We start from the raw sequence: 25,267 nt of genomic DNA on the forward strand, positions 1-25,267 counted from the left end.
GAAGCTCCAATGGGTAGTGAAGATGAAAATATTAAATTATAAAATATGTTTAAGGACATTCCCAACAAAGTTTTGAATTTTGCCTTAAATCTTCATTTTAAAGGCTTATTATTATTTGTTTTTGGTTTATTTTGAAATAGTAGAGATCAGATTTTATGAAAAACACTGTAGGTGCCATGATTTGCTGGTGACCTAAGCACTGGTCTGTCTGTACTAGTAAGCCGGCCCCAGCCTCACTCTGCTGAGAAGTCTGCCCCCTCCAATCTGCCTCCTCGTGGATGCAGACACCCCTTTCATCTGCTCATTCTTTACGCATTCCGTCTTGCCAGAGTTGTGTCCTCAGCTCCTTATTGTACAGCTCTCTGAGGTCAGGGAAATACTAGTATATCTACAGGGCGCCAAAGTGATGATGGTCTGGGTCTTGTCAATTCCATTTTATTTCTCTTCCCCAAGGTAAGAACAAGGCCCGTATCATATGTTCAACTCATTTCTGCAATACAATTTATTAGGGAACTAACAGGTCTTGCCCATCTTTAGGAAGAGAGCCTCAGAACCAATGACCTTGAACTACCTTCCTTCAGGATGGGAATGGGAACGGGAACGTGATCATTTAATTAAAACTTGTGAGTGGACTTTGGGGTCTTACAGGTCACTTCAGCTCAGGGTCATCCTGGATTGTGTGGAGGTCAGAAAAAAAGTGTCCAACAGAGAAAATCTTATTAAAACACGCAAAAAAAGAAAGTGATCAAGAGAGCCACAAGCAGAAAGGTTGGTAAGAAAAGGTGGTAGATGGCTGGGGGGTGGCGGGGGCAGCAGCTGAAGGGGAGGAGACATGCCACAGGTGGCCTGAGGAGCTCCTTCGTGCAGGCCTGAGCACCTTCTTTCTGTGCATTCATGCATTTAATCGGCACAGCATTCCTGGGAGGCGGGGTTATTACCTCCATTAAACAGATGCTGACTCAGAGATGACGAGTTACTGGCCCAAGGTCACACAGTTAGTATGTGGGCATTTAAACCCCCCAGTCTGCCTGCAGAGGTTCTCCTTGCATGCTTTTGCCACTCAGCTTTGTCACGGCCCATGTGGGCAGGAGGGAAGTGGGCACTGTGGTAAGACCGCAGTCCTGACCACGTTGCCTTGGTGACGGTAGGACTAGAGTGGGAGGTGGTTTATATACCAAATAAAGCTCTCTCTTTCTGCTTTTGGTGCCAGCTGGTGATGCAGCCACCTCTCGCCTGCTTCTGTAGGCTCAGAGATGGTCTCAGGCCATTTCTCCACTTGGATAGACCTGGGGGGATAGCTGCCCCTTCATATCCCTCAGCTTCCCTGTATTTCCAACCTTCACAGGTATATTACTGGACTGATGGCCACCGTCACATGGCAATGATAATGGTGATGGAGATCACAACCACAAGTTCAACTTAACGTCCATCCTGCTTTCCTTCTATATTTAAAAAAGTTTTATTATTCATTGGCATATTTAAAGCAGAAATGTGGATGTTTCCCCATTTGGAAGATTAATTTTCCACCATTCATTTCAGCTTTTGATCTCATGATACTGGATTTTTATCAGGACTTAATAAAATTTTTGGGAAACTCCTAGAGATTGAACATAATTTAAAAATATGTTTTCCACTGAGTATCTCGTAAAATAGTTTACATACTCTTGGTTGTTGGAAATGCAGCTAGCTAGCTGGCCCCCTCAGACTGCACCAACACTGTGAGGTCATAGCCCTCCACACCCATTGATCGTGGGAGAGCTGGACTGGGGTTTGGAGATGGCAGACATTCTACCTGGAAGGAGGGCATGACTGGGGCCTCTACTGGTGGGGCAGCAGCCCAAAAACTTGTGATCACCCCAACAGTCAGAAATGGGACCATGAAGAAATATGGAATGGTGCTATGAAGGCCCACATTCATGTGAATTCTTGCTATGTCAGGCTTCCTATATTAAAAGCAGCATAGTAGTGGTCTTGAGCATGAGGTTGGGTTTCAGACATTTACTATTTGATCTTTTCATGTTACCTAGTCTAACTGGACCTCAGTTTTCTCATCTGTCAAATGGGGACAACAATACCTTCCGTAGTGGGTTTTGTGATGGTTAATGAGATAATGGATGTAAAGCATTCAGTATACTGACTCTGCTGTGCTGGTTACTATTCAGAAAACCTGAGTTTTAACTCCCGATATTTTAATCTTATAGATGTTAAAGCTATAAAAGGCCTTAGAGAATTTCTAATTTAATTTCCTTCCATCTTTGTTTTTTCTCATGACAGAAAAAGTTACCTAGGTTGTCCATCTGTGTTTACCTCTGAGTCTTGGTTTCCTTAGATTAGGTATAAAAGCTCTTTAGAATTTGTTTTTCTCTTATAAGCTACTCAGAACCAACTATTAATTATATACTTATCTATATAAATATAAATTTAGAAGCCTTGGTTTTCCATAGACTTAAGTTTTTGTCATCCTCAAATTAGACTTTGGAGAGAGACTAAGGGTTACTTGTTAGAAGACATAATGAAAAAGTTGAGTATGATTTATGACTTCTTCGGGGTTTGGTTTGTTTTAATGGACATCATGTACTGTACAGGGATATTGGACAAAGGACTGTTCCATAAAATTTTTAAATAAGCTAATTTTATATAGTCTTCTGCCAAACTGTTAGACGATGATGATTTTTTAATTGAGGAATATTTTAGTTAGAGATGGTCCCAGAGAGAGTTAAATTCAGTCTAGAACACTTTCTCTTCTGTTTTGTTTTGGGTCTTGGGCCAATCTGGCTCCCAGGAACCCAAAAACTAAGTTTATCTCGTTTGTCAGGACGGAGTGCGAAGTGGCTGCCTCAGGCACCCACAAGGTAATTGCTGCCCTCTTGGAGATTTTTGCTAAATACATTCAACCTAATGTCAAATCTAAGATCTGAGTATTCCACAACCAGAACACCACCTCACTAATTTCACCTGGGACTGCATCCACGTCCCTTTCCTCTAGAGGCGCCATTGTCCCTGGGCATTCTCTGCCCTACAGACCAAAAATATTGGTCAACCAACAAAATTCACACCATCTAGCCCCATTTTTGTCTGCTATTTGCCAATCCCCGCAGAGTTTTCCTTTCCTGTTCTCCATCTGGTTAACCTCGCCCATTTGAGATCCCTCTCTGTAGATGGGAGCTGGAGAAGAGAGATGGAGAGGATCCCCTTAATCATTATTGAGGAAGACCCCATTGAAACAACAGAAAAGCCTGGTTTGTGAAGGCATCAATTTTCTATATTGGAATCAGAGACAGTTTGATTTGTGAAGGATCTTGGCACTCTCCTACTCGATTTCTTCCTAAGGATAAAGATGCTGAAACGGTGGCCAGGACAAGCCAAGCCAAGCCAAGGTTGGCTGACTAGCCTAAGTGTGTGTGTGTGTGTGTGTGTGTGTGTGTGTGTGTGTACACAAAGACAACTGATGTTAGTGTTTTGGTAAAGTTTTCTTTTCTTCCAGTATTTTTTCTATACTTGATTTTAGAGTTGTGATTATTCTCTCTATATATAATTTTGTGTCCTTTATCTCTTAATATCATAAGGAAAATTTATCCATTGTATTAAAACCTATTATAGTGATACTTTATCCATCTAATTGTGGGAGTTTCCCATAATTCACTTCATTGTTTCTTCATGTCAGAAATGTAAGCTGTTTCTAATTTTGGGTGCTTATAAATAATACTTGTTGAATATCTTTGTGCAGAAAGAATTTTCTAAATGCTAAGTTTGCCCTTAGAGAGACTGTCAGGGGTTGGTTTACCACATCCAGTGGTAGGAAGATGTTTAAGGTCTTTCTACGTATGTCAAATTGCTTTCTGAAAAGATCGAGTGGTTTTTCTCACACTGAGAATACGGGTCCACTTTCCCCTCATCTCTTCTAGAGTGGAGTATTACCATTTTTAGTGTGGAATGTAAAAAATAGTATTATTTCAATTCGCATTTCTTTTATCTCTTTTCTGTTTTGTGAACTGTGCTGGTGTTTGTGATTAAAAGAGCTTAAATAAGGGAGTTGTTTGGATTTCAGTGATGATACTAAATTGGTCATGGGTATTATTTTCCCAATTCCACTTAGACTGATTTCTCTGGAAGAAAGTTTTTGCTTCTTCTAAAACCCTGACCTGGTTTAGTGCTGTCATGTAAATGTAAAAAAACAAACAAAACCTTTTAAAATAAGCTAGTGAAAGTGTTGATCCCATTTCAGGTTTAGTCTCTCTTCCTGGGGGTGTGACTGAAGTTCATGCTGATTTAATAGTTTCAGAATATTGACTAAAGCAGAATATGTAAGTTTTCACTAAGGTTCTCCTATTTATTGCCTAATTTAATGCTTTATGTTGAAGCTCTATGTGTATATTTAGAGAAGGATGCAGTTTGAATTCTCTCGTGGGGAGATTCTGAGGTTGCCTTTATTTGCTTATGTTTCCATTGACGGAGGCTGGCCAGCATATGGCACCATCTGCTTTACCATACATCCCCCCCTTCAGGCGTCCCGGGGAGCAAAACTCCGCTAATGTGTGTACGGTTGGTTCTCTGCATCTGTACAATGCCCCATAAGAAATACAGTGCTACTGGAAGCCTTCTGCTGGCTTGGACTTTCCCTTATTCTAAAGTCCACTTCTTCATCTCCAAGCTTTGGAAAGATTATTACCTACTTAAGAAGGCAAAGTATATGTGAGTTTTTGTGAACGCATCATTTCCCATCTCTGAGTCACTAGCAGAAAAGTATAGGTTAGAGTTAAAACAAGTGGAGGAGGAAATGTTTTAACACGCTTGAAGGTAAATTAAAGAAAATGTCAGGATCTAGATACGTAGTGAGAAGGAAAATTGAGTCGATTTATATCTCATTGACTTTCCCAGAAATGCCAAAGTAATGTATCTTAGCTGTTCCCCCTTTGCCTCCTTATTTTCTTGCAATGATAGGAAAATTCTCTCATTATTAACTGCGCCCTGTGTTCCAGGCATTGTGTTAAGTGTTTCAAATGCTTTATTATATTTGATCCTCACAGCAACGTCATGTTGAGATATTGTTTTGATTTCACAGATGAGGAAGCTGAGGGCTGTGGAAGTAACTTCCATAGCTGTCAAGTGGCCAAGCCTGGATTTCTAGCCAGAGCTGCTTGACTCGAAATGTTCCCTCAACCATTCCTTATCCTCTAACAGCTGTGCTGTATTGCCCCTCACAAGCAACGATGCTTGGATTCCAGGTGGCCTCAAGTCGCCTTTGATACTGAGCAAGGGCTCGATCTGCTCACTGCAAGATAAAAGGCCAAGCAGGCAGTGGCAAAGAAAGAACTTTGATAAGTGATAAGCTAGCAAATTGGAAGATGGTGGACTGTCGTCCTAAAAAAACCCATCTCAAAGGGAAACTGATTTGGAAATGATTTAGATAAGGCAAACAGCGTTGGAGGGGGGCGCTCAGGAGTGTCAGGTGATGGATGACCTGATGGATGGATGACCCAGTGCAGAACGTTGGGCACCTCTCCATAGCAGATCTGCTGAATGCAACATCCCTGAGGAATCTAAGGAACCCTCACTTACTTCCTTATCTGGGACAGAAGGAACAGTTCGGGCAGAGGACATAAATTTTCTGCTAACAAGTTATTCTTTCTACAGGTTACAGATTAGCTTGCCTATCTGCAGTTCTGAGCATTTTTCCAAAGCATATTGTGAGAATAAGACGGGGAGGGGGAAACAGCCTTGGTGGCTGAAGTTCTAAGAGTCCTCTGCGCAGGGGCAACTGTGTTTCATATCTCTTCATGGGCTGCATGTGCAAATTCGGGGTGGGGGGGTTCTATGCGTTGCATGTGGTGGATCTTCAGTCCATGACTTGTGAAGCTTACAATTGGTCGTTTTTGCTTCTCAGTGCTCCTGTGTGATGCTTAGTCAGGCGGAGGGCTGTCAGCAAGCTACTCTCCTATCAGCCGTCCTCCTGCTCTTCCCCAAGGCAAGCTCAGAAACTTTGGTTACTTTGTTTCCCATGTTAGCCTTGTGGGTACAGGCACAGTTTCATCCTAATCCAGGGAACCTTTAACTCCTTCGTCCTCAATTTCACCTTCACATTTCAAAATCTCTCTTGGCTGTTGCTGACAGGCTGGATTACACCTTTCTGCTCACCCGACAGGGCGTGCCAACCCTTTAGTCTTTTCTCATCAAGTTTGCAAGCAGCCTTCTTTTTCTCCACCAGAGACCTGCCGGTATCTCCTCTTCATCATCGTATCTCCTCTTCATCATCACACGCGCTCCATCATCTGACCACACCTAACCACAAGGGAGGCTGCGGATGGCTCATCCAGTTCTGTGCCCAGGAAGGGGAAGATCTCATTCTCATCAGAGAAAAGAATAATGAAACACAGAGAAGAAAAAAGAAACCACCATAACTCTTCCACCGAAACTTAGCTTCTATTAATAGATAGCTATGAATATAGAAATAGATATAGATGTGAATGATATAAATAACACTATTATTTTAAAAATCTGAATCATGCTTCTTTGTGAACATTTTTCACTCAATATGTTCTTCAAAGGGCTGTACTGGCTGGCTTAATGCCTTTGTTACACAATTGGTTCATGGTCATTCAACGTCCCCTGTGTGTGTAATCCAGAGGTCTCAAGTATGAACAACGTATTTTTTACATCCAGATGGTGAACAGGAAGACTCTTTCCATCAAATAAGAAGCCTCTTCCAACATTAATGATGATTACCTATTTTTTCAAACAATTATGAACCAATTTAACGTAGACTCATATGGCCAACAATGTGCCCTCAAGGACTGCCAGAGACTTTGTCAAATGATTAGTTCAATTCAAAATGCAGTAGCCAGGGCTATAAAGGTAATTTGGAGTAAATTATTCTTATTGAACCTATTACGATTCCTAGTGACAGTTGCTTTTTGTCTATGTTTAAAATGCTGATTCAGTAATTTTCAGGTGATATGTATTAAGCTCATGGGTCAGACTCTACCTTTTGAAAACTTCACATAATATATCCAAATTGGGGTTTCTGGCATTTTTCCTATTCAGTTTGAATTCTCTCTAAACTGTCCTCCTGTTTTGGCGATCCATTCTAGGTGTCGCCTTAGTTCGCTGGGTTGTTATCTGTCTGGGGCTCAGTATCTGGCAAGGATCCTCCCTCTGCTTTCACCCCAAGCCACCTTGCCCGTCAAGCCCCAATCCTATGACCTCTCACCAGTGTCCACGCCTCGGAGATGACCTGTGCTGTGTGCTGTAGCTGGATTGCACTGTATGAACACGTTGGAAGGGAGTGCCCAGTAGGGTTTGGACTGAATTCTGCACCTCCCGTCCCTAGGGTCAGTTCTCAAGGTCGTGTGGATGACTGTTGGGAAAAGGAGTCATGAAGGTTAAATGCCACTTCAGAGCTCACTGGTGTGCAGGCCACTGCTGCTCATTTTGCAAGTACCCAAAACAAACAAAAGGCAATGTCAGTTTTGGTTTTTTGGGCACATAGGTTCTTCATTGTTGTCCTTGATGATAAGAAATATCTTTATTCACAGATATATGACATGGAAACAGCTTCATGGTTATTTGTTGATTTATAAACACCATAAGTTACTGCTCTGATATTCTGAGAAATAGTACAAAATTCTTGGTCATTTCCTTGCCTCCTATAAACTACTAAAGTGGATTTGCTAGAAGGGTCTTCCCTTAACATTTGAGATACTCACAAAGCTGGAAGGGAAATAGGCAAAATATTTTAAAATATTATCTCTCTATATTTTCATCACTGGTCAGATCTTTATACCATCTTTCCTCAATATGGCACTAAATTGGCTAATTACCACGTCAGAGAGAAAGCTCCCCTTCATTCAAAATGGGTAGGGTGGTCCGCCCCAAACTTCTCTCTGGAATAAGCTTAAGACATACGACACATATTCACCCACTAGACACCCTCCTAAATAATTGAGCCCTGTCTGTCTTTTAATAATCAGCCCTAAGACTCAAGTCATTTAAATTATTTAACCAACTCACAGGACTTCTCACCTTGTTCTTCAGGCAATTCCTTGGCTATTCTTATGTTTCGCTCTTGCATATAAATTTGAGAATCAGCTTAAGTTAAAAAAAAACAAGAACAATAGTCCCTTTGGAATTTTGATTGCAACCTACTGTCCCTTTCTATAGATAGAGAAACTGAGATTCAGAAAAGTTAATTTACCTGAGGATACATGCCCAATAGAGATATAGCAGAGCTTCAGACCCAAACAATTGAATCCCAAGCTCACACTCGACCACCACACCTGTCTAGGAAGAGGATTTGAGGAGCGTGTGCAGAACCAAGCCAGCCAAGGCCTGCCTGTCTGTGATCCCCCTTGTCTATGACTCCTCCTTAAACATCACCAAGATTGTGTTGGACCCCTGGTTCACAGGGGGTACTAGCAAGGGTTTTACTAGAGGGCATGATGGTTCTTGGTCTTTTACAAGGGGAAAAAAAAAAATCTTACGTTTTCTTCATAATGCCCTACTACTGACTGGAGACTGAGGAAGGCAGCATTTAATCATCTGTGTTCCCAATGTCAGTTGACTTCCATTTCTTAGTGGGAAGTCAGCATAGCAAAGGATTTGTAAATACTTTGCAAATGCTAGATCCCAGAAACCTAGGGAAGAATCAAACTTCTTCTGGCCGGATTATCTGGAAGCTTTTAGTGGCTAATCCAGGGACAATGAATAAAGTACATGAATATTCAACATCATATTATAACTGCTGCCAAACTGTAAACCAATGTACATCACTCCTCTTTATTTGGCTCCTGAAAGTCAAGTGCGTTGAGGGTGAGCTGCCAGCTTAATGCCTATTCCTTACAGAGAGACTGGGTGTGTTGAGACTGGGCGTGTTGTAAGGAGTTTGACAATCTGGAGATGTCTGTGGAAAATGCCGTCTGGGGAAGGTCAGAGATGTGCTGCCTCAGCCCCTGTGGAGTCCTGGCTGTGCACCAGTGAGCAGGGCTTCTGGGGAGAGTGGGATGCCTCCCCTGAATCGAGCTGACGTCACAGAAATCAGGCCAAAGGTTACTTTCCATTTCCCTCCTATCAGGAATGTATAAAAATCATGCAGGAGTACAGTGTGCCTTCCAGATAGTCTAGGCAAGTGTAAACATTTTAGAAGAACACACCTTGTGACTCTCCTTATACCTAAGACTATCCTCAAGACCAGCCTCGGTGGCCCAGAAGTGAGTCCCATTTTCCCACTCTGAGCATCATTTGTGATTATGAACTTCACTGAAGGCTGTGCTGTTTTTTGCCCTTGGGGGTCATTTCTGGGCTGCTCTGCAGAGGAGAGTTCTAAGCCCGAGAGAACCCCCCCTACCTCACATCCTAGGAGCAAAACAGCCCAGACAGGTGCAGGAGAGAGAACTCAGAGTTAAGACTGCGTCCTAAGATCAGGTATCGATTGTGGCAACTTTAGGCAAATCACCCAACCTGTGGGTCGTCTCAGCTTCTCATTCTGAAAAATGGGAATAATGATACTCATCCCATAGCATTCATATGAGGCTTAAAATGATATATGTGAAACTATCACACAGATTTTTTTTTTGAGTATTATTAATAAAGATTGTAATGAAGTCTAGGATCTCTCAACTATTACTGTAAGAAAGTTCATCCTAGGGGCCGGCCCAGTGGTGCAAGCAGTTAAGTGTGCGCACTCTGCTGCGGCGGCCCGGGGCTTGGCGCTTCGGATCCCGCACACGCATCAACGCACCGCTTGGCAAGCCATGCTGTGGCAGCATCCCATATAAAATGGAGGAAGATGGGCATGGATGTTAGCTGAGGGCCGGGCTTCCTCAGCAAAATGAGGAGGATTGGCAAATGTTAGCTCAGGGCCGATCTTCCTCACAAAAAAAAAAGAAAGTTCATCCTAAAGTTTGAGTTCTTCCTGGAGTCATTTGCAATGATATTCTGCTTCCAGGAGAAACTAGTCTGCTGTGCATCATCCTCTTAGCTTGTTGTTTTTTTTTTTTTTCTGTCAGAGTATTTGAACCTCCTGCCTTCACACTTTTCCTTAAAGGCTTTATCTGCCAAACTGTAAAGTCATTTCATTATTCCATGTGGGGGTTGGAGACTGATCACAGGACTATGATTCTGGTTGCTATGCATGTTTTGAGTTTCCTTATGATTTTAGAACTCTTAAGAGCCAGACTCTCACTGCTTGGGTTCATCTCCTGGTCGGAGAACCGCAACAGCTGTGTGTCAGTTGCCATGCTGTGGCAGCGGCTCACATAGAAGAACTAAAGGACTTACAACTAGGATATACAACCATGCACTGGGGATTTGGGAAGGAAAAAAAAAGAGGAAGATTGGCAACAAGATGTTAGCTCAGGACAAATCCTTCCCTGCAAAAAAAAAAAAAAAAAAAATACCACTTAAGTGTGTGTGTGGGGGCAGGGTGTCGGGGATGTGGTGGGGGTGTTTCTCTTGCTTTCATAGTTGGTTATTTGTGTTTACTGCTATCTCAAAGTTCTTCCCTTGTCTACCTTCATTAATATATTCCACAAATATTTTTTTAAAAAATTAAGCTCCAACTCTGTGTCAATGACTGTTCCAAGTGTTAGAGAGACAACAATGATCTTCAAGATCATTGATAATCACGTGCCTTGGAGAAGTGACAGTTCAGTAGAGGAAGGCGAACGATTGAACAAGTAACAGCAGAAGGTACTAAATGGCACACTATTACATGTGCTTTGCGGGGAAGAGCCCAACCCAGGGATGTCCCCTAATCTTGCCCAGGACAGGCTGGAGTTCAGGGAAGACTTGCCAGAAGAAGTGACATTTGAGCTGAGATCTGGAGGATGAGAAGAAGTGGAGGGAGGTGAGGGGGTTGGTGGGGGAGGGATTCAGGCAGAGACGGCAGCAGGAGGGAAGGCCCAGAAATATGGACTTTACTGCCAGCACCAGAGAGGGAGCATCTGGAAAAGTGGCTGAGCACATGGACTTGAGCCAGCTCAGCCACTTCTTAGCGCTGGAATCTGGCGAACCCTGGCCAAGCTGCTTCACCTCTCAGGCTCTCAATTCTCTTCCCTATAACAATAGTACCACCTCACAGGGTGTTAGACAGCTAAAGGGACTATTTTAAAGGGCTGGCACTGTGCCTGAATTAAGGAAGCACTATATAAATCTTTGCTAAATAAAAAGAAATCAACTAATATACAACGTATTTAATCTCAAGACTATATTTTTCTTTGAAGAGTTTTTTTTTACCTGACTGTAAAAGCACAGAATATTTTTTCTAACATTTAACCTTGGTTTGTGTTTTAGACGCTTTCCTGAGTCCCGGACCCGTTTTCCCTCCGGAAATACTCCACGGCGGGTATTTATTTTTTGGAATACGAGCAACCCCACATCATGGACCTCGTCGGGTTGCTGAAGTCTCAGTTCCTGTGTCACCTCGTCTTCTGTTACGTATTTATTGCCTCGGGGCTAATAATAAACACCATTCAGCTGTTCACTCTCATCCTCTGGCCGATTAACAGGCAGCTCTTCAGGAAGATCAACTGCCGGCTGTCGTACTGCGTCTCCAGCCGTAAGCTACTTCCTTCTCCTTCTCTCCTTGCATCTTCACTGCTGGTGTGGGTGTCAGAATTAGGACCTTTTATGTAGGTTCACCAGGCTTTCAGTGTCTGCTAAGCTATTTGGGGTTTTGTTTGTTTGTTTGTTTCTATTTGTTTGTTTGAGGTTTGCAATGTCTATTTTGTTCTCACTGTTAAAAAATTATTTTTTCAGTGAGTCATGCCCAATAGCACAAAATTCAACAGGCACAGAAGGATATCCTCTGAAAAGTAAATATGCATTCTGTCTGTTTCTTTAGTTTCCTCCTCAGAAGCAATTGGTGCTAATGATTTCTTAGTTATCCTTACAGAAATAGCATATATGTGTGTATATGTGTTTATATATGCTATTTCTATAACTAACTGTGTCTATATATGGCTCTTATGTGTGTACATGTATGCAGGTGAGTCTGGGTGTGTGTATAGATACGTAATACATCCACATACTTTTAAAAACTAAATGGCAATATAATATATTGTTCTCTTCCTTGCTTCTTTTCCTTAACTTTTTATTTTGAGATAACTGTAGAGTAACATGCAGTTGTAAGAAATAATAGAGCACAACCCCATATATCTACTTCAGCCAGTTTCCCCCAATGGTAACCTCTCGCATAACTACAGTGTAACATCCCAACAAGATCATTGACACTGACACAATCCACAACCTTATTCAGATTTCTCTAGTTTTAGGTGTTTGTGTGTGTATGTGTGTGTTTGATTATACTAGACTGTTTTAAACATGACTAATTTTATTGGCCTGAATTTCAAAAATTAAAATGAAAAAGAGGAGTCAGAATATTGGGATGTCTAGAGATGAGTTTTGTTGTTGATTGACCTTAAATCTATATCTATTCTCAGCAGTGGAGAATGCAGTGTATCATTACTGGTTACATATACGAGTGTGAATATATTTAAAAATATGAGCTCTTTCACGTTAAGCAATTTAAAAATCTCAGCTACCTTAGATTATGCCAAGAGCCCAAATTATTGATATCTTTCTGAAACTCTTTAAATGAAGCAATCAAATTAGAATTTGAATCAAAACAATACAAGCTGCATACAGTTATCCAGATGGATTACTACGGATCCAATCAGTTATTTTTTAAACTTCAAAATACTAACGTGTGAGAAAAAAATGATAGAAACATCCTAGTTCGTGATTTCTTTCACCAACTCAGAACTCGCAAATATGTCTGATACTATTCTGATACAGTTTGAGTGCTAGGCCTACTGTGTCTTTTATTAGAGTGTTTTACATAAATATGTCTTGAAAATGTTCATAAGATCATAAAGCCAAGTTATAATTGCAAAAAATAAATCTTTTATCCATGTGTCTATGACCTACTGGGTCAATGCAATAGTACTTAATGCAAATGTCTTTGTCATTCATTTTACTCTGACATTGGTTTCTGGTATTTAGGCATCTACCATGGTATAGAAAAGGGGACAGCTTGTCAGAGCAGGGCAGAGGCAGTAGGAAGCTGGACCTGAATTGTAGCTTTTTGAGGAGAGAAGAGTTTGCATAATCAAGGGAGAGAGATAATTGTCTGAGATTTACCTTATAATTTTAAAGATCTTCTTATACTCTAACAATAGGTGTCTATTTAAACAAAATTTAAATTTAACAAAGCAATGCTGATTGCACTGTTCATTGAAACTTGCATTTATATGATTTGCATGCACCTATGGAGATTCCAAAATCTGTCAGTTTGCAGTTTGAAATCATGTATATTTGCACTGTCGTAACCCCCATCCAAATTTCAAACAAGTAGTTAAGAGTTGGGTTTCTCATTTGGAGTCAAGACTTGAGAGAGATGATTCAGAATGGGAGTCCCTAAGAGCACTATATTTTGCTTTTGGTAAGTAATGAAGACAACCAAGGTTATGGCAGGATCATATCCATATTCTTTGGAGGACGCTTTAGCCTACTTGCTTCTGGTGGAAATTAAGATAGGTAACAAATTCAGAAAGCAAGGTGGATTTTTATCCATCACAAATTAATTAAATTATTTAGAACAATTGCAAATGAAACCCAAGAATTAACCATCCAACACCACTGGCATTTCCCTGCACAGGGTGCAATAAAGGGCAGGCAGTCTCTTTACTGAAGGGCCCAGAAGTGCATCCATCCAGGTACATCCCATCCAGGTACATCCCACAGTGCTCTGTGCCTATTGCCCCAGAGGAAAGCCCCCATAGACTTTGGGCTGAGCAGCAGTAGAGCCCTTTTAGAGCCATCTGAAGAGAGAAGGGAAGGCTTCTCTTTCTAGAGGAACAGTCCTGGCTCCTGGAGAAAGAGAATGTGGTAGAAGGAAGGGCGATGCATCCTGGGCTTGGCTTATGGGCATCTCATTGTAAAGAGTCCGTTCAAATTAGGAAGGCTCACCAATGCCCTTCCCAGATTCTCCATTCCTGGTCTCCCAGCAGGTGTCAGATAGCAAAGCTGCTCTTCTCTCTCTCTTTTCACTTGCTCTCTATAGTTGACAGACTTCCTTATACCCTGAGCATTTCACAACGACAACAAAAGACATGTAAAAGACAGACTGGTCGGGAAGCTTTGCTGGGCCATTGATCATCACACGCTACAGTTCACGGGCTCTTCAGCAGCTCAGAATAAGAGATGGTCAAGCCCCTTCTGTTTGCTTTCACTCTCTTTCTCTTCCCTCTGAGTTAAGATAAAAACTGTTCATGGGGTTTAATTGTGTTTCTGGCATATGAATCACTCTAAAGCTTAGAAAATCAGGAGCATTCATCATTTGCTGCTGATTTTTTAAGAAAAAAGGCAGAATAAATTGTTTCCTAGAGACTCGGATCCCCTCCTTTGCTCTGCTTACCTTTTACTAATAGAGCTATGCCATCATCCCTTTTTCTTTCAATGTTTGTTAAGAGCTTGGTGTTGTACCAGGTAAGTCCAAAGCAGTCACCAGCCCTGGCATGTTGAAGCTCACGTGCAAAAGGCCACACTGATGTAAAGGACAAAGAGAGACAAAATGTAGTGTAGACGGCATGTACCAGCGTGACGCACAGAGCCGAGAACTTGAGTCTAACGGCAAGGACCAACATCATGAATAACAATTTGGAAGTATATTTGATCTAGATGGCGGGTTTTTGGAGGGTTGTTTTATTTTATTTTTGCCTAGATTTTCAGGCAGGAAAGGCTAAGACAGGCTGACTCAGCAAGCAGAATGAGGAGGGGGAGAGTGAAGCCAGCTTCTGCAAGGTGAGAAGAGGAAAGAAAGTTACAAGAAGCAAGGCAAGGAGTAGAATTGTATTACTTTTCCATTGCTCAAGAAGTGCCTTTTAATCTCTAGTGAAAGGTGGCCTAGACTGGTTGGCTTGTGTTTCTCACCCTCTGACACTGTGGTTTAAAAACAACCGAGAAAGATTAGGAGAACCTATTACCGGTACAGTTTTAAAAAGGGGTGGGAAGGTGGAAAGGACTACAGATGACTTTAATGTTCTGGAAAGGACTGGTGACACAAAACAAAATGGAGAACCACTCCCCCCCACCACCCGGGTCCCCCAGCCCTGGTGCCTTGCTTCCAAATTCCGTGTGGCTGTGAACTAGTCTGTGTGTTTGAGCCTGCCGCTTAATTTTTCTGGACCGTGAAGCTCATGGTTTTCAACAGCTGTCCGATACATGGCTCCACTAAATTCCTCCAATGGCAAGGCCGCATGGTGGCAAAGAGGGAGTCAGAATTTGTGGTGCTAAGATGCAAAATAAAACATCCTGCCCTCCTGCTTACAGGCTGTCACCTTGGGCGAGCCATGTAAACCCAGCATAGAATAGCAGGACCGATCTCAATGGCTGGTCGAAAAAACAGAATGAGATGCTATGTACAAAAGTGCTTCATGAATTGTTTAAAGTACATCAAATTTAGGATGAAAACTGGAACTCGTGTCTGTGGAGGGAAGGAGCCTAGGGAAGGTGGGCAAGGGTATCTTTTTTTTCCCATTGTGGCTGTTAACCACTTGGATAGGTAACTTCAAAAAGCAAACTACATTTGAATAAGGGGATGGGGTGAATTGAGCAAGATTCCAATATTTTTATAACAAAGGGTTTAGAATTTTTGTTTTGAACTTGGGAGGATGTTTACCTGTCTTTCCAGCCCCACCGCCGTTCCGCTCCCCCTAACTGGAAGGCCACTTTGTTCCGCTCCCCCTAACTGGAAGGCCACTTTGTTCCGCTCCCCCTAACTGGAAGGCCACTTTGTTCATCTGCAGCAGGTAGTGGTGGAGCAGGAAGAGAGAAGCAAGCTCTGTATCACCACCCACAGCACCGCTCGTATGTCCTACCTTGAAACAGGTGTCCGTTTTCCTGCTGCAGTAGTAATACACATTTGCAATGGACTCCAGGATGGATCAGCCACTCAGAACTGTGACCCGAGAAGCGGGGCTCCGCAATGTGGTGAGCCTGGCAGAAGTTGGTCTACGATCCTCTCTGGAAGGGAGGATCAGGGCTCGGTAACTTGTCAGAACAGCCCCAGCTAGGGATGTGCATGCAGGCAGGGGGAAGCAGGTGGATACCGAGGCATTTAATTCCCAGCACACGTCTGAAGTTGAAAACCGCAGAGAGGGAGGCAGCTCTCTTCTCCTGGGAAAAGTGGATTCTTCACCCAGCCAGCAGCCTTTCATGGAGTTTTGAAAGCAGTCAGGTCTTCCTCTAGTTGGGGGTCAGATGGGGTGTTTTGTCCCCTCCTCTGGGCAAGGGTGCAGGTCCCTCCATGATGAATCTGTTCATGTGCTCACTCTTCGTGACCCAGGCATCACCAGATGGGTCTGGAGACCTAACAAGATGAAGCGAGGGGAAGAGAAGCACCTTTGGTACGTGACTCAGGAAACGGGCCATTGCTAGTGCGGGGTTTCTGAAACTATGTCATTAGAGATGCTGCAGCTTCTGTCTGGTGTTGTGTGCCTTCCTGGGTGGGCCATTCTAGTCACAGACACTGGCAGATGGGTTTGCCTTTCTGCCACTGTCTCTAGGGGTGGCTGCCAGGACCTGCTAGGTGAGACCTGAACTTGAATTTCCTTCTCCTTATTGCTGAAGTACTTCCTGCACATTTTCAAATAATAATGCAGTAAATTATAAAACAAAACAAACATTCCCCCCAACTTTTTTTTTTTTTTTGGTGAGGAAGATGGTCCCTGAGCTAACATCCGTGCCAGTCTTCCTCTATTTTGTATGTGAGACAATGCCACAGCATGGCTTGATGAGCAACGTGTAGGTGCACACCCAGGATCTGAACCTGTGAACACTGGGCCGCCGAAGCGGAGCGCGTGAACTTAACCACTACACCACCAGGCCCGCCCCCTCTTTTTTTTTCTTACAATAATCTCATTTCCTGCTATGCCTAAGGAACTCCTCTGAGTAGGACAGATGTCAGTCTGATGGTGTCTCCTCTAGAAGAGGACAGAGGCAGGAACAGGATGATGCTGTGGGTGAGAGTCCAGCGCCTTCATTCCGATGTCACTCATGTGGCAGGACTGTGTGGCCCAAAGACCCCAGTGTTAACATTCACACCAAGTTCACTAGCTCTCCACCGCTGTCCAGCTACCAGTAGACTTCCTGACTCTCTAAGAAATGGGTGGGGACTAACGCTGGTGGCTTGGTGACGCTTGGCAGCTCAGTCAGGCTGAGCGGGGCTGGCCAGGGTTTCCGTCCACCTGCTTCCCCTTAGAGTGGCCGCTGAGGAGGCAGTGGCTCCGGGACACACTCGTACCTTATCCTAGTCCTTCAATCAAATGCTGGTGTCTGGCTGACACACGGGGGTTTCTGCAGGTATAATTAATATCCCTAATAAGCTGACATTGAGTTAATGAAAGGGGTTGTCTGGGACAGCTGACGATAACAGGGAAGCCCTTCAGAAGGCCCGAGAGAAGCAGTGGAGCAGCCACCAGGGGAGAAGGGACTGGAGGATCCAGAAGGTGAGGCTGCCATGCCTGTGTGGGAGCAAGAGCTGGGGACGCTGCCCTGGGAGGAGGGCACCCATTCCTGGTGGCAAACCCGACGACCTGTGGCCAAGTGCATCCACGCCTACTGCAAGGACAGCTTTCCAGTGCCTGCCCAAGGGCGCCCAGCTCTAGCAGGAGCCCCCCAGGGCAGGAGCTCTGGCTGCCTGCCCCCCAGGCTGCCCCTGGCCCCAGTCCAGCTCTGGTTCCACTTCAGGGGCCAGCACTACTGGCAATGACAGACCGAAGGTGGACAGACCCAGCCATGGACCGACAGGTGCCTTCCCCGGAGCCCCAGCGGGACCCCAGACATCACTGAAGATGCTCCCTCTTGTCAAGTGGCGACCCTCAGGTCCTCTGGGGCACACCCCCACCCCACTCCCTGCTGCGGTGACACAATCTGATTCTCTTGGATGCCAGGCTTGTCCCTCGTGCAGTTTGGCTGGTTAGGCTTTAATACAAGGCCATCTTCCAAAGTGCTAATTTGGCTATTTTTATGCATATCTTTCCTTCTTTGTCTCACTCAAAATTGAAGAACACTTCTCCCACCCCAGCTCATACTGAAGCAGGAAAAACATTTTCAAAAAAAATCCCCGATCTGAGCTCCAGATTCTCAGGCATAGGTTAGTTTCCTTCTTCGAGATCAGTTAGTGCAGGTGTGGCAGGTGCAGGCAAGGGCTGGGAGATGAGCAGCTGTCAGGAGGCAGAGGGACAGGGACCAGGAGCCCTGGAGTGTGAGGGGGAGAGGGGGAGGGGAAGGGATGCAGAGCATCAGTTGTCTTGAGTGTGGACCACCACTCCCACCCACCCAGAGTTGGTCCCCAGACACCGGCCAGCCCCCCTGAATAGAGGGACAGAACTAGAGCACCCTAGGGGGAGGTGGAGATGGAGGGGGTTCCCTCCCCTGGGGAGGGAGAAGGGAACTTCTAGAGGAGTGAACACTAACAGGAGTCTCCTAGGATCCATTCCTGGATTTCCCCTAGACTTCCTCTGTTGCTTATTTATCCATTTGTCTGGAGATTTTTCAAAGGCGCACAGCTCCCCTGGGAGCAGTCCTTGCAGAAACAATCCTCTCCATTTACCCATCTCTCAGAGCCTGTGCGTAGCTGGTGGATGCTGCGGAGGGTCTGAAGGAAGCTGGGACCGGCTTCCCTGAGGTTTCTGTTTCTGAGCAGAACTAGGAGAAGCGGGATTATAAGTGTTGCTGTGTGCCGTCATGAGGTGAGGGCCACAATTGGGTGCCCCTCTGTTAAATGAGAACACAAGGCAGGTCTAGGTTGTCATTGGGAAGAAAATGATCCATCAAAGAGGGATCGCTGTGGCATTTTCCAGCACAACCTTGGGAGAAATAATATGTCCTGTTAACTGGGCAGCCAGCTGGGTCCGTGTCTCTCTTCCCTGCCTGATGGATGGCGGGGGATGGCTGCTTTTTCTCTGTTCAGCCCGAGCTGAGTTTTCACTCTCTTCAGTCCCAAGCAGGTTTGACTCTTCACTTGTCACAGAAGTTATGAGCTCCAGGATGTCAGAAAAGGTCTTCGTTAGATTGTCCCCAAAGCCCCTAGTCCTGGCCTTCGCCCTGCCATCTTTGATCCTGCTGCAATGTGGGAGCTGGGCAGGACCCACGGGGACCTCTGCCGGGAGCCAGAGCCCAGAATCTGGGCCTTCTCTGTGGAGGTCTACAGACTCGTCCTTACAGTTCCCAGGTGGTGACACCTGCGCAGACGAGTACAGATAACTGACCGTAGATTGACATAAGCAGAAAAACCTAGAGTCGGCACTCTCTCCTTCACTACAGCTACATGATCCGATGGGGGCTTTGGGGAGTAGAGTCAAATTGAAAAGGATTTAAAAGACCCAGGACGAATTCCTCAGGACTGCCCAGATTCTAACCCAAAGGCAAAGCCGTGCCCCCTGGACACAGCAGGGGGCTCCTGAATCTCTCTGTTGGGACAAGCTTTTCCTGCTCTCGCTTCTGTCACCTACTGGTACCTGTCACTTCTCCTGAAGCGTGTTGGTCTTCATGTCCCCACGGCTTTAACAAGCAAATGCAGCCCAGCTTCCCCTGGGTCTACACACTCTGCTGGCTTGACCCGGGAGAGTCCACAGCTTCTGCAAGCGATGCTCAGTCGGATGCTTTCAGGAAAGAGCACCTTCTTCCTCTTATTTTCTAGTTCTAAGGAGTAAACCGCTGTGTAGGCCCCAGATGATGAGAACAGAATACATAACTGGATCCATGAGATGAGAAGGCCACACTGAACCAAGCAACAGAAATCTTACCCTAAGTAGCTTTTTTTGTGATTTAGTCAACAAGTGTGGAGCACCTTCTGTGTGCTGGGAGCTGTGTTGGTGCCGGGAAACAGTGGTGAGAAGGCAGCTCCCGTCCTGCCCCAGGAAGCTTGCCATCTGGTTTCCTAAAGATCCATAATAATCTCTTACAAGGGCCTCTTTAACGAGTCCTAGCTGCCACATGCCATACTGGTCATTAGTAACAGGCCAAAACCATCTCTTTTGTCCCATGTTTGGACAGAATGGACCTCGTTCCCTTTTCTCTGCACTTAGTAAGGCCTTTTGGATAGCACGAAGAACAAACAAAAAGCCATACCAGGTTAGCAACTCAGCATTCCAAAAGGAATGTAGCAGAAGCAATCCAGAAATTGATTTAGGTTAGATCTTATTTAAAATTCCTTATAGAGTCAAAGAACTTGAGTGTCTGAATTTAAATGATTCAAGAATGGCAGATAGGAGAGAAATAAGAGAATCATGGCATGTGCAAGCTAAGAGATATCAGGCTTCTTAATTCTACCACTTTAGTCTAGACTTTTAGCCAGCTAATACTTAGTGAGCACTTGCTGTTCCAGGCACTGTTTTGAGTACTTAGGCACAGAGAGGTTAAGCGACTTGCCGGGGGTCACACAGGAAGTAGGGGAGCTGAGATTGGGGCCAGCAAATCTGAGTGCAGAGCTTCTCTCTGCGGCACACCCAGCACAGCCTTGTGGTTGAGGAATCAGCCTCCTGAGCTGAGGCCACATGTCCAACCAACAATTGTAGTAGGTGACATTCCACAGAGCTATAGAAAAAGGAAAAGAGAAGTATAATCCTAGTAAGTAGCTATTTTCATTTCTAATCGTTGTAATCACCACAATGTGTTGTGTTGATTATGCATTAGGCATCATGCTAAGCCTTATTTATCCCTCACCTTGTTTAAGCACATAACCACTCTGGACAGGCAATCTCCCATTTTGTGGATCAGTTAACTGAGGTTCAGAGAGGTCTTGTGACTTGTCTAAGGTCACACAGTAAGTAGGAGAGTTGAAATCCCAAAATCCATTTTTTCGAGTACATTTTGAAACAAACAGATACAGTATGTGATAGGAGTTTTTATTTTAACACCCACGGCTGATGTTAATAAAACATCTGCTGGAATCAACCCTGAGCACGTTAATTCACTGTCTCAGCCCCAGGTGACCCTGCAGGATGCCTCTCACTGCTCAGCGAGCATTCTTTAACAAACATGCATTTGAGTTCATCCTAGGGCCGGACACTAGGCCAGCACACGGAGCTCAGAGACGAAGGGGACACAGTGGCTGCCCTCAGAGGGATCCAGTCTAATGGAGAAGGCTGTGACACAAATCACTGTAGAGCATTGAGATAAAAGCCAGGATGGAGGTACAGAGGGAACACAGAGAGAGGGACAGGCCACCCTGTGAAGGGGTGGAGACACGGTCCACTGAAGCAATGTCACAAGCCAGATGTGACAGAATGAGGAGGAATTGTGGTATGTTGGCAAGAGGAAGAGGTGGTCTAGTCTGAGGAAAAGCATATTCTAGCATCACCAAGGGGCTAACCTGGTTTGTCAGGTGACCAGGCATCAAAAAAGAGATGGACCTACCAAATCTCATGACCTTCCTGTGACAGGAGGCTGGAGCACGAATGAATGAAGCCACAGCCCCACACCAGGCCAGGAGGACACTGGTGTGCAGTGGCGCCCCGCCGGCTCGCAGCCACTGTCACCCTCCCTAGCTGGATTCCATGTATTTGTCCTCGGGAATTCCAAACACTATGAACATCAGTTTACTTTAGGATTTATTTTTGTTTTGCCTCAAGCAGTGTTGTTCAAAATGTGCCTTGAGAAATTAACTTGTTATTGTGAAAAATCTATTCACACATAAACTGTTATAGAAAGATACCCAGCTGGGTCACTATTTCCTTGAACCTTGTTACACCCTAAGTATAATATTAAGTAAAAATAGTGTGACGCAAGCTGTTTGTACAATATAATATCAATTTTGTAAATATAGACTGGAAGTAAATTGATCAGAGTGCTATTTTTAGGAATTATAATTAGAGATGGTTTTTTTAATTGCCTTTATATTTTCTGAATGTCTATTTCAAATGATGAGTATGTATTTTATAAACTTAAAAAAAGGCAAACAAACACCAAAAAGAACTAAATAGGGACTGGCTTATGGAAGGGCATAGAAAAGGAAAGCCTAAAGTGAGCGCTTTGAGCAATAAAGTATGTGAAGTCATTCACTGTGTGTGTGTGTGTGCACGCGCGTGTCTGTGTGTGTGTGTGTTTAAAGGCCTCTTCCAGCCTGGGACCAGGGGTGACACATGTTTCAGGCCTTGCCTTCCTAGGACCTGCATAGAGCATTTTCACCTCTTATTGCAAATATTGCAGAAATTTGGTCGAAAGAAAGACAGAGGAGAGAATGGCCCCCACAGCTGCATACTCAGGGTTATGGGTTCAATTGTGTCCCCCTCCCCAGAATATGTTGAAGTCCCAACCCCCAATGCCTTGGAATGCAGCTTTATTTAGAACCAGGGTCTTTGCCAATGATCAAGTTTAGATGAGGTCACTGGGGTGGCCCTAACCTAATCCTGTGTCCTTATAAAAAGGGGAAATTTGGACCCAGAGACAGACATGCACAGAGATCAGATGATGTGAAGACATGGGGAGCTGGGAGAGAGGCCTGGAGCAGACTCCCAGACTCAGAAGGAGCCAGCCCTGCCCACACCTGGTCTCGGGCTTCTGGGCCCCAGAACTGTGAGACCGTATTTCTATTTTTAAGCCCCTAGTTTGTGGTACTTTCTTTTGGCAGCCCCAGAAAACCAGTGCACTCTGCTTTCTGTCTTTTTTCTTCCACTGTGGCGATGAAGGGCAAAGTAAAGCCCAATTCGTTGACATGAACTCGGGTTGAGACCATGTTTATGTCTCTCTCCTCCCCCTTTGCCTCCTTTCTCCTCCCCACCCCCAGCGTTGCTTCTCTGATAATACAGGAAATGAGAGATCATACAGAAAGAATGCCTTGGTTCTATCCATGGACCAAGCCAAGGAATCCCTCCTCCTACCTCTTACAGTAAGGGGACTCAAACAAGTGAAGCGGGGCTGGTGACATTGGACGTGGAGGAAGCTGACAAGCTGTAGAGAAATCTCACCTGGAGGCAGCGACCCTACTCAGGTCCAGCTGGTGACGGGCATGTGGCAAGGAGGCCCGTGGGGCAGACCTTCTGATGAATGGAGACAAAGGCTTGTAGGTTTCTTTCATCCTGGACTCCTTGTATTTTCAATTGGCATTTATTTTTAATCTCTTTACGTACACTATCCAAGTTTAGAACTGCTTTGGCTAACTACTAAAGCAGTCTGCCTAGAAAAATAGAATTAAACTGTCCTTCAGACCTGGAGAAAGGTCTCAGAGGTGATATGGGAAGGAAATCTGAATGAACAAGGTGAGGGCATCGCCTACACACAATGCAAGACCTGGGTCTGTCTCAGTAGCAACCTCTTTGGCCATACGAATCTTTTCTTTCACTACTTGCTTTGCAAAGAAAAGACATAGAAAATGAAGTAATCTCTCCCGGGCAGTCTGTTCTGTGGTCCCACACACTCCTGGATTTTTTATTCTGAACGATCAAGGAAGATGTGTACTCAGCTCCATCAGATCGAATGTCATCTCTTCATAATCAGTGTTACCCTCCAGCCCAGTTCCTAGTGAAACGATTCTATTTGGAACTGGGCTTTTACTTAGCTGACCTTTTTGTTCATTTCCAGGGAAAAAAATAAGTATTGGGATAGAGATCTGATTACATCTGTGTTATTAGCTCAATTCATCAAGAAATATCACGGCTATGTGGTTGATGTTCCTGGTGATTGGAATCGTATTAAATATACAAATGGTCTCATCTTACACAACAAAGTCAATAAAAGGAGGGTGATAAGTGAAGAGACTGGACTTTTTAAATTTTTTAAAAAGAGTAATATAACTGTGTTATAGCATGCCTTGTTTATTTTGAGTAACAATCTGTTTCTGTATCTTAAATATATGTGTGTGTATATATATACATAGAAGTATATATGCTTTATTCAGAGTAGAAGGATAGATATGTGATCTTTCATACAGAAAATGACCTTATATTTTAAACAAGGAGCTTAACCACTCCAGATTTCAAATAGGCATACTAAAAGAACAGCAAATTTAGGAATACAAATGTGATATTGAATTGTATGAGCAGGTGCATACCTTAGAGTAAGATGTCTTAGCTGTTGATATGGTTTATAAATAAATTAATTCTTAGCCGAGGTCCCCATTTGTTTTTGCAAGTGTTAAATTTCACTCGTGACTTAAGTTACAGCTTTCAAATTAGGTTATAAATTTGACTTGGTGTCTTGTAACTTTATAAGACAATTGTGTGTTGTTTTCAGAGTAGGGTGGGTATTCCCCAGGAGGTAAACAAGACAAGCCATGAGGGTATAGAAAGAAAACCTTAGAGCTTCTCATTGATGTTTCTTTTATCATATATATGGACAAGATCAAAATTTTATACATTTTATAAATTATGTAAAACACAAATTTTTATGTGTATAAAATTTGCTTGTGCTAATGGTGCATATTTAATTTTTTTTTATTTAAACAGTCAAGACTATTTGAAGACCACTGCCCTAGTGCAGGGTTTGGGGTCAGCCTACTGAGGATAGAATTTAAATTGAACAGTTGGAAGCAAGTTGGAAATAGACTTCATAGAAACAAGCTTCAGGCAAAGGGAATTATAACAGCAAAAACTATTCCCATATTTTCCTCTGTTTCAGTTTATCTTGGGTCCAGATGGGATATGAGGCGTTTTCAAATGTTTTGAGGTATCCTCTCTCTGGTCCTATCTCAGGTCTCCAGAAAGGAGGGGAGACATTAAATTAAAAGTTTTCTCTGCCGCCATATTTTTGTGTTGAAGAAAAAAATCCTAGAAATGTTTTGATGTTTTATCATAATATTTTAAAATACATACTACACCACTCTCTCAGCTCAGAATACATAGATACATCTTGTGGAGAGCGCTGATAGAGTGGGTCTTCCCTAGCCTTCTCAGGCCCTTTTCAGAGTCCCCGGTAGCTTTTTTGGGCAGATTTGACATGGACGTACGGTGTCTAGGGCCGTGGAGGGGGACCTGCTCTGGTGTTCCTGTGACAAAACTGCATTTGGAGCCTGGAGTCCTAGTGTCCCGTGCTCTGGCCTAACCACCATGGTGACTGGGCTTCGTTTTTTCATTTGTAAAACAAGGGAAATAAATCTTAGTGTGCTATGAAAATGTAAGGTGAAGGTATTCTTGCTGTTATTCTGCACTCAGTCAGCCAAGCGTGAGACAGACAGGGTTGAGGATGCTTTAGAAGGAGCTCTGAGAGCCTGGAATGGGTGAGGAGGACGTGGCTGGGACGGTGGAGGAACATGGGAGGAGACACTCTCGGGGCT

General features: G+C 43.9%; 1 protein-coding gene across 6 annotated transcripts in view; it reads left to right on the forward strand.

Moving 5' to 3' along the window:
- The window catches only part of AGPAT4 (1-acylglycerol-3-phosphate O-acyltransferase 4), a 123,039-nt gene that overhangs the window by 23,967 nt on the left and 73,805 nt on the right, over nucleotides 1-25,267 (forward strand). For 4 of the 6 annotated variants that reach the window (XM_087425058.1, XM_087425062.1, XM_087425063.1 and 1 more), the window contains one exon: nucleotides 11,287-11,551. In XM_087425058.1, the coding sequence (XP_087281184.1) occupies nucleotides 11,374-11,551 (178 nt within the window). In that variant the 5' untranslated portion in view covers nucleotides 11,287-11,373. Of the gene's footprint in view, nucleotides 1-6,205; nucleotides 6,853-11,286; nucleotides 11,552-25,267 lie in introns of all 6 variants that reach the window. The other 2 variants (XM_087425061.1, XM_087425060.1) reach the window with 1 other exon arrangement.

Source organism: Ceratotherium simum, chromosome 38 (genome assembly GCF_057802395.1).
Source record: "Ceratotherium simum simum isolate JZ-2026a chromosome 38, ASM5780239v1, whole genome shotgun sequence".
NCBI classification, from domain to species: Eukaryota; Metazoa; Chordata; class Mammalia; order Perissodactyla; family Rhinocerotidae; genus Ceratotherium; species Ceratotherium simum.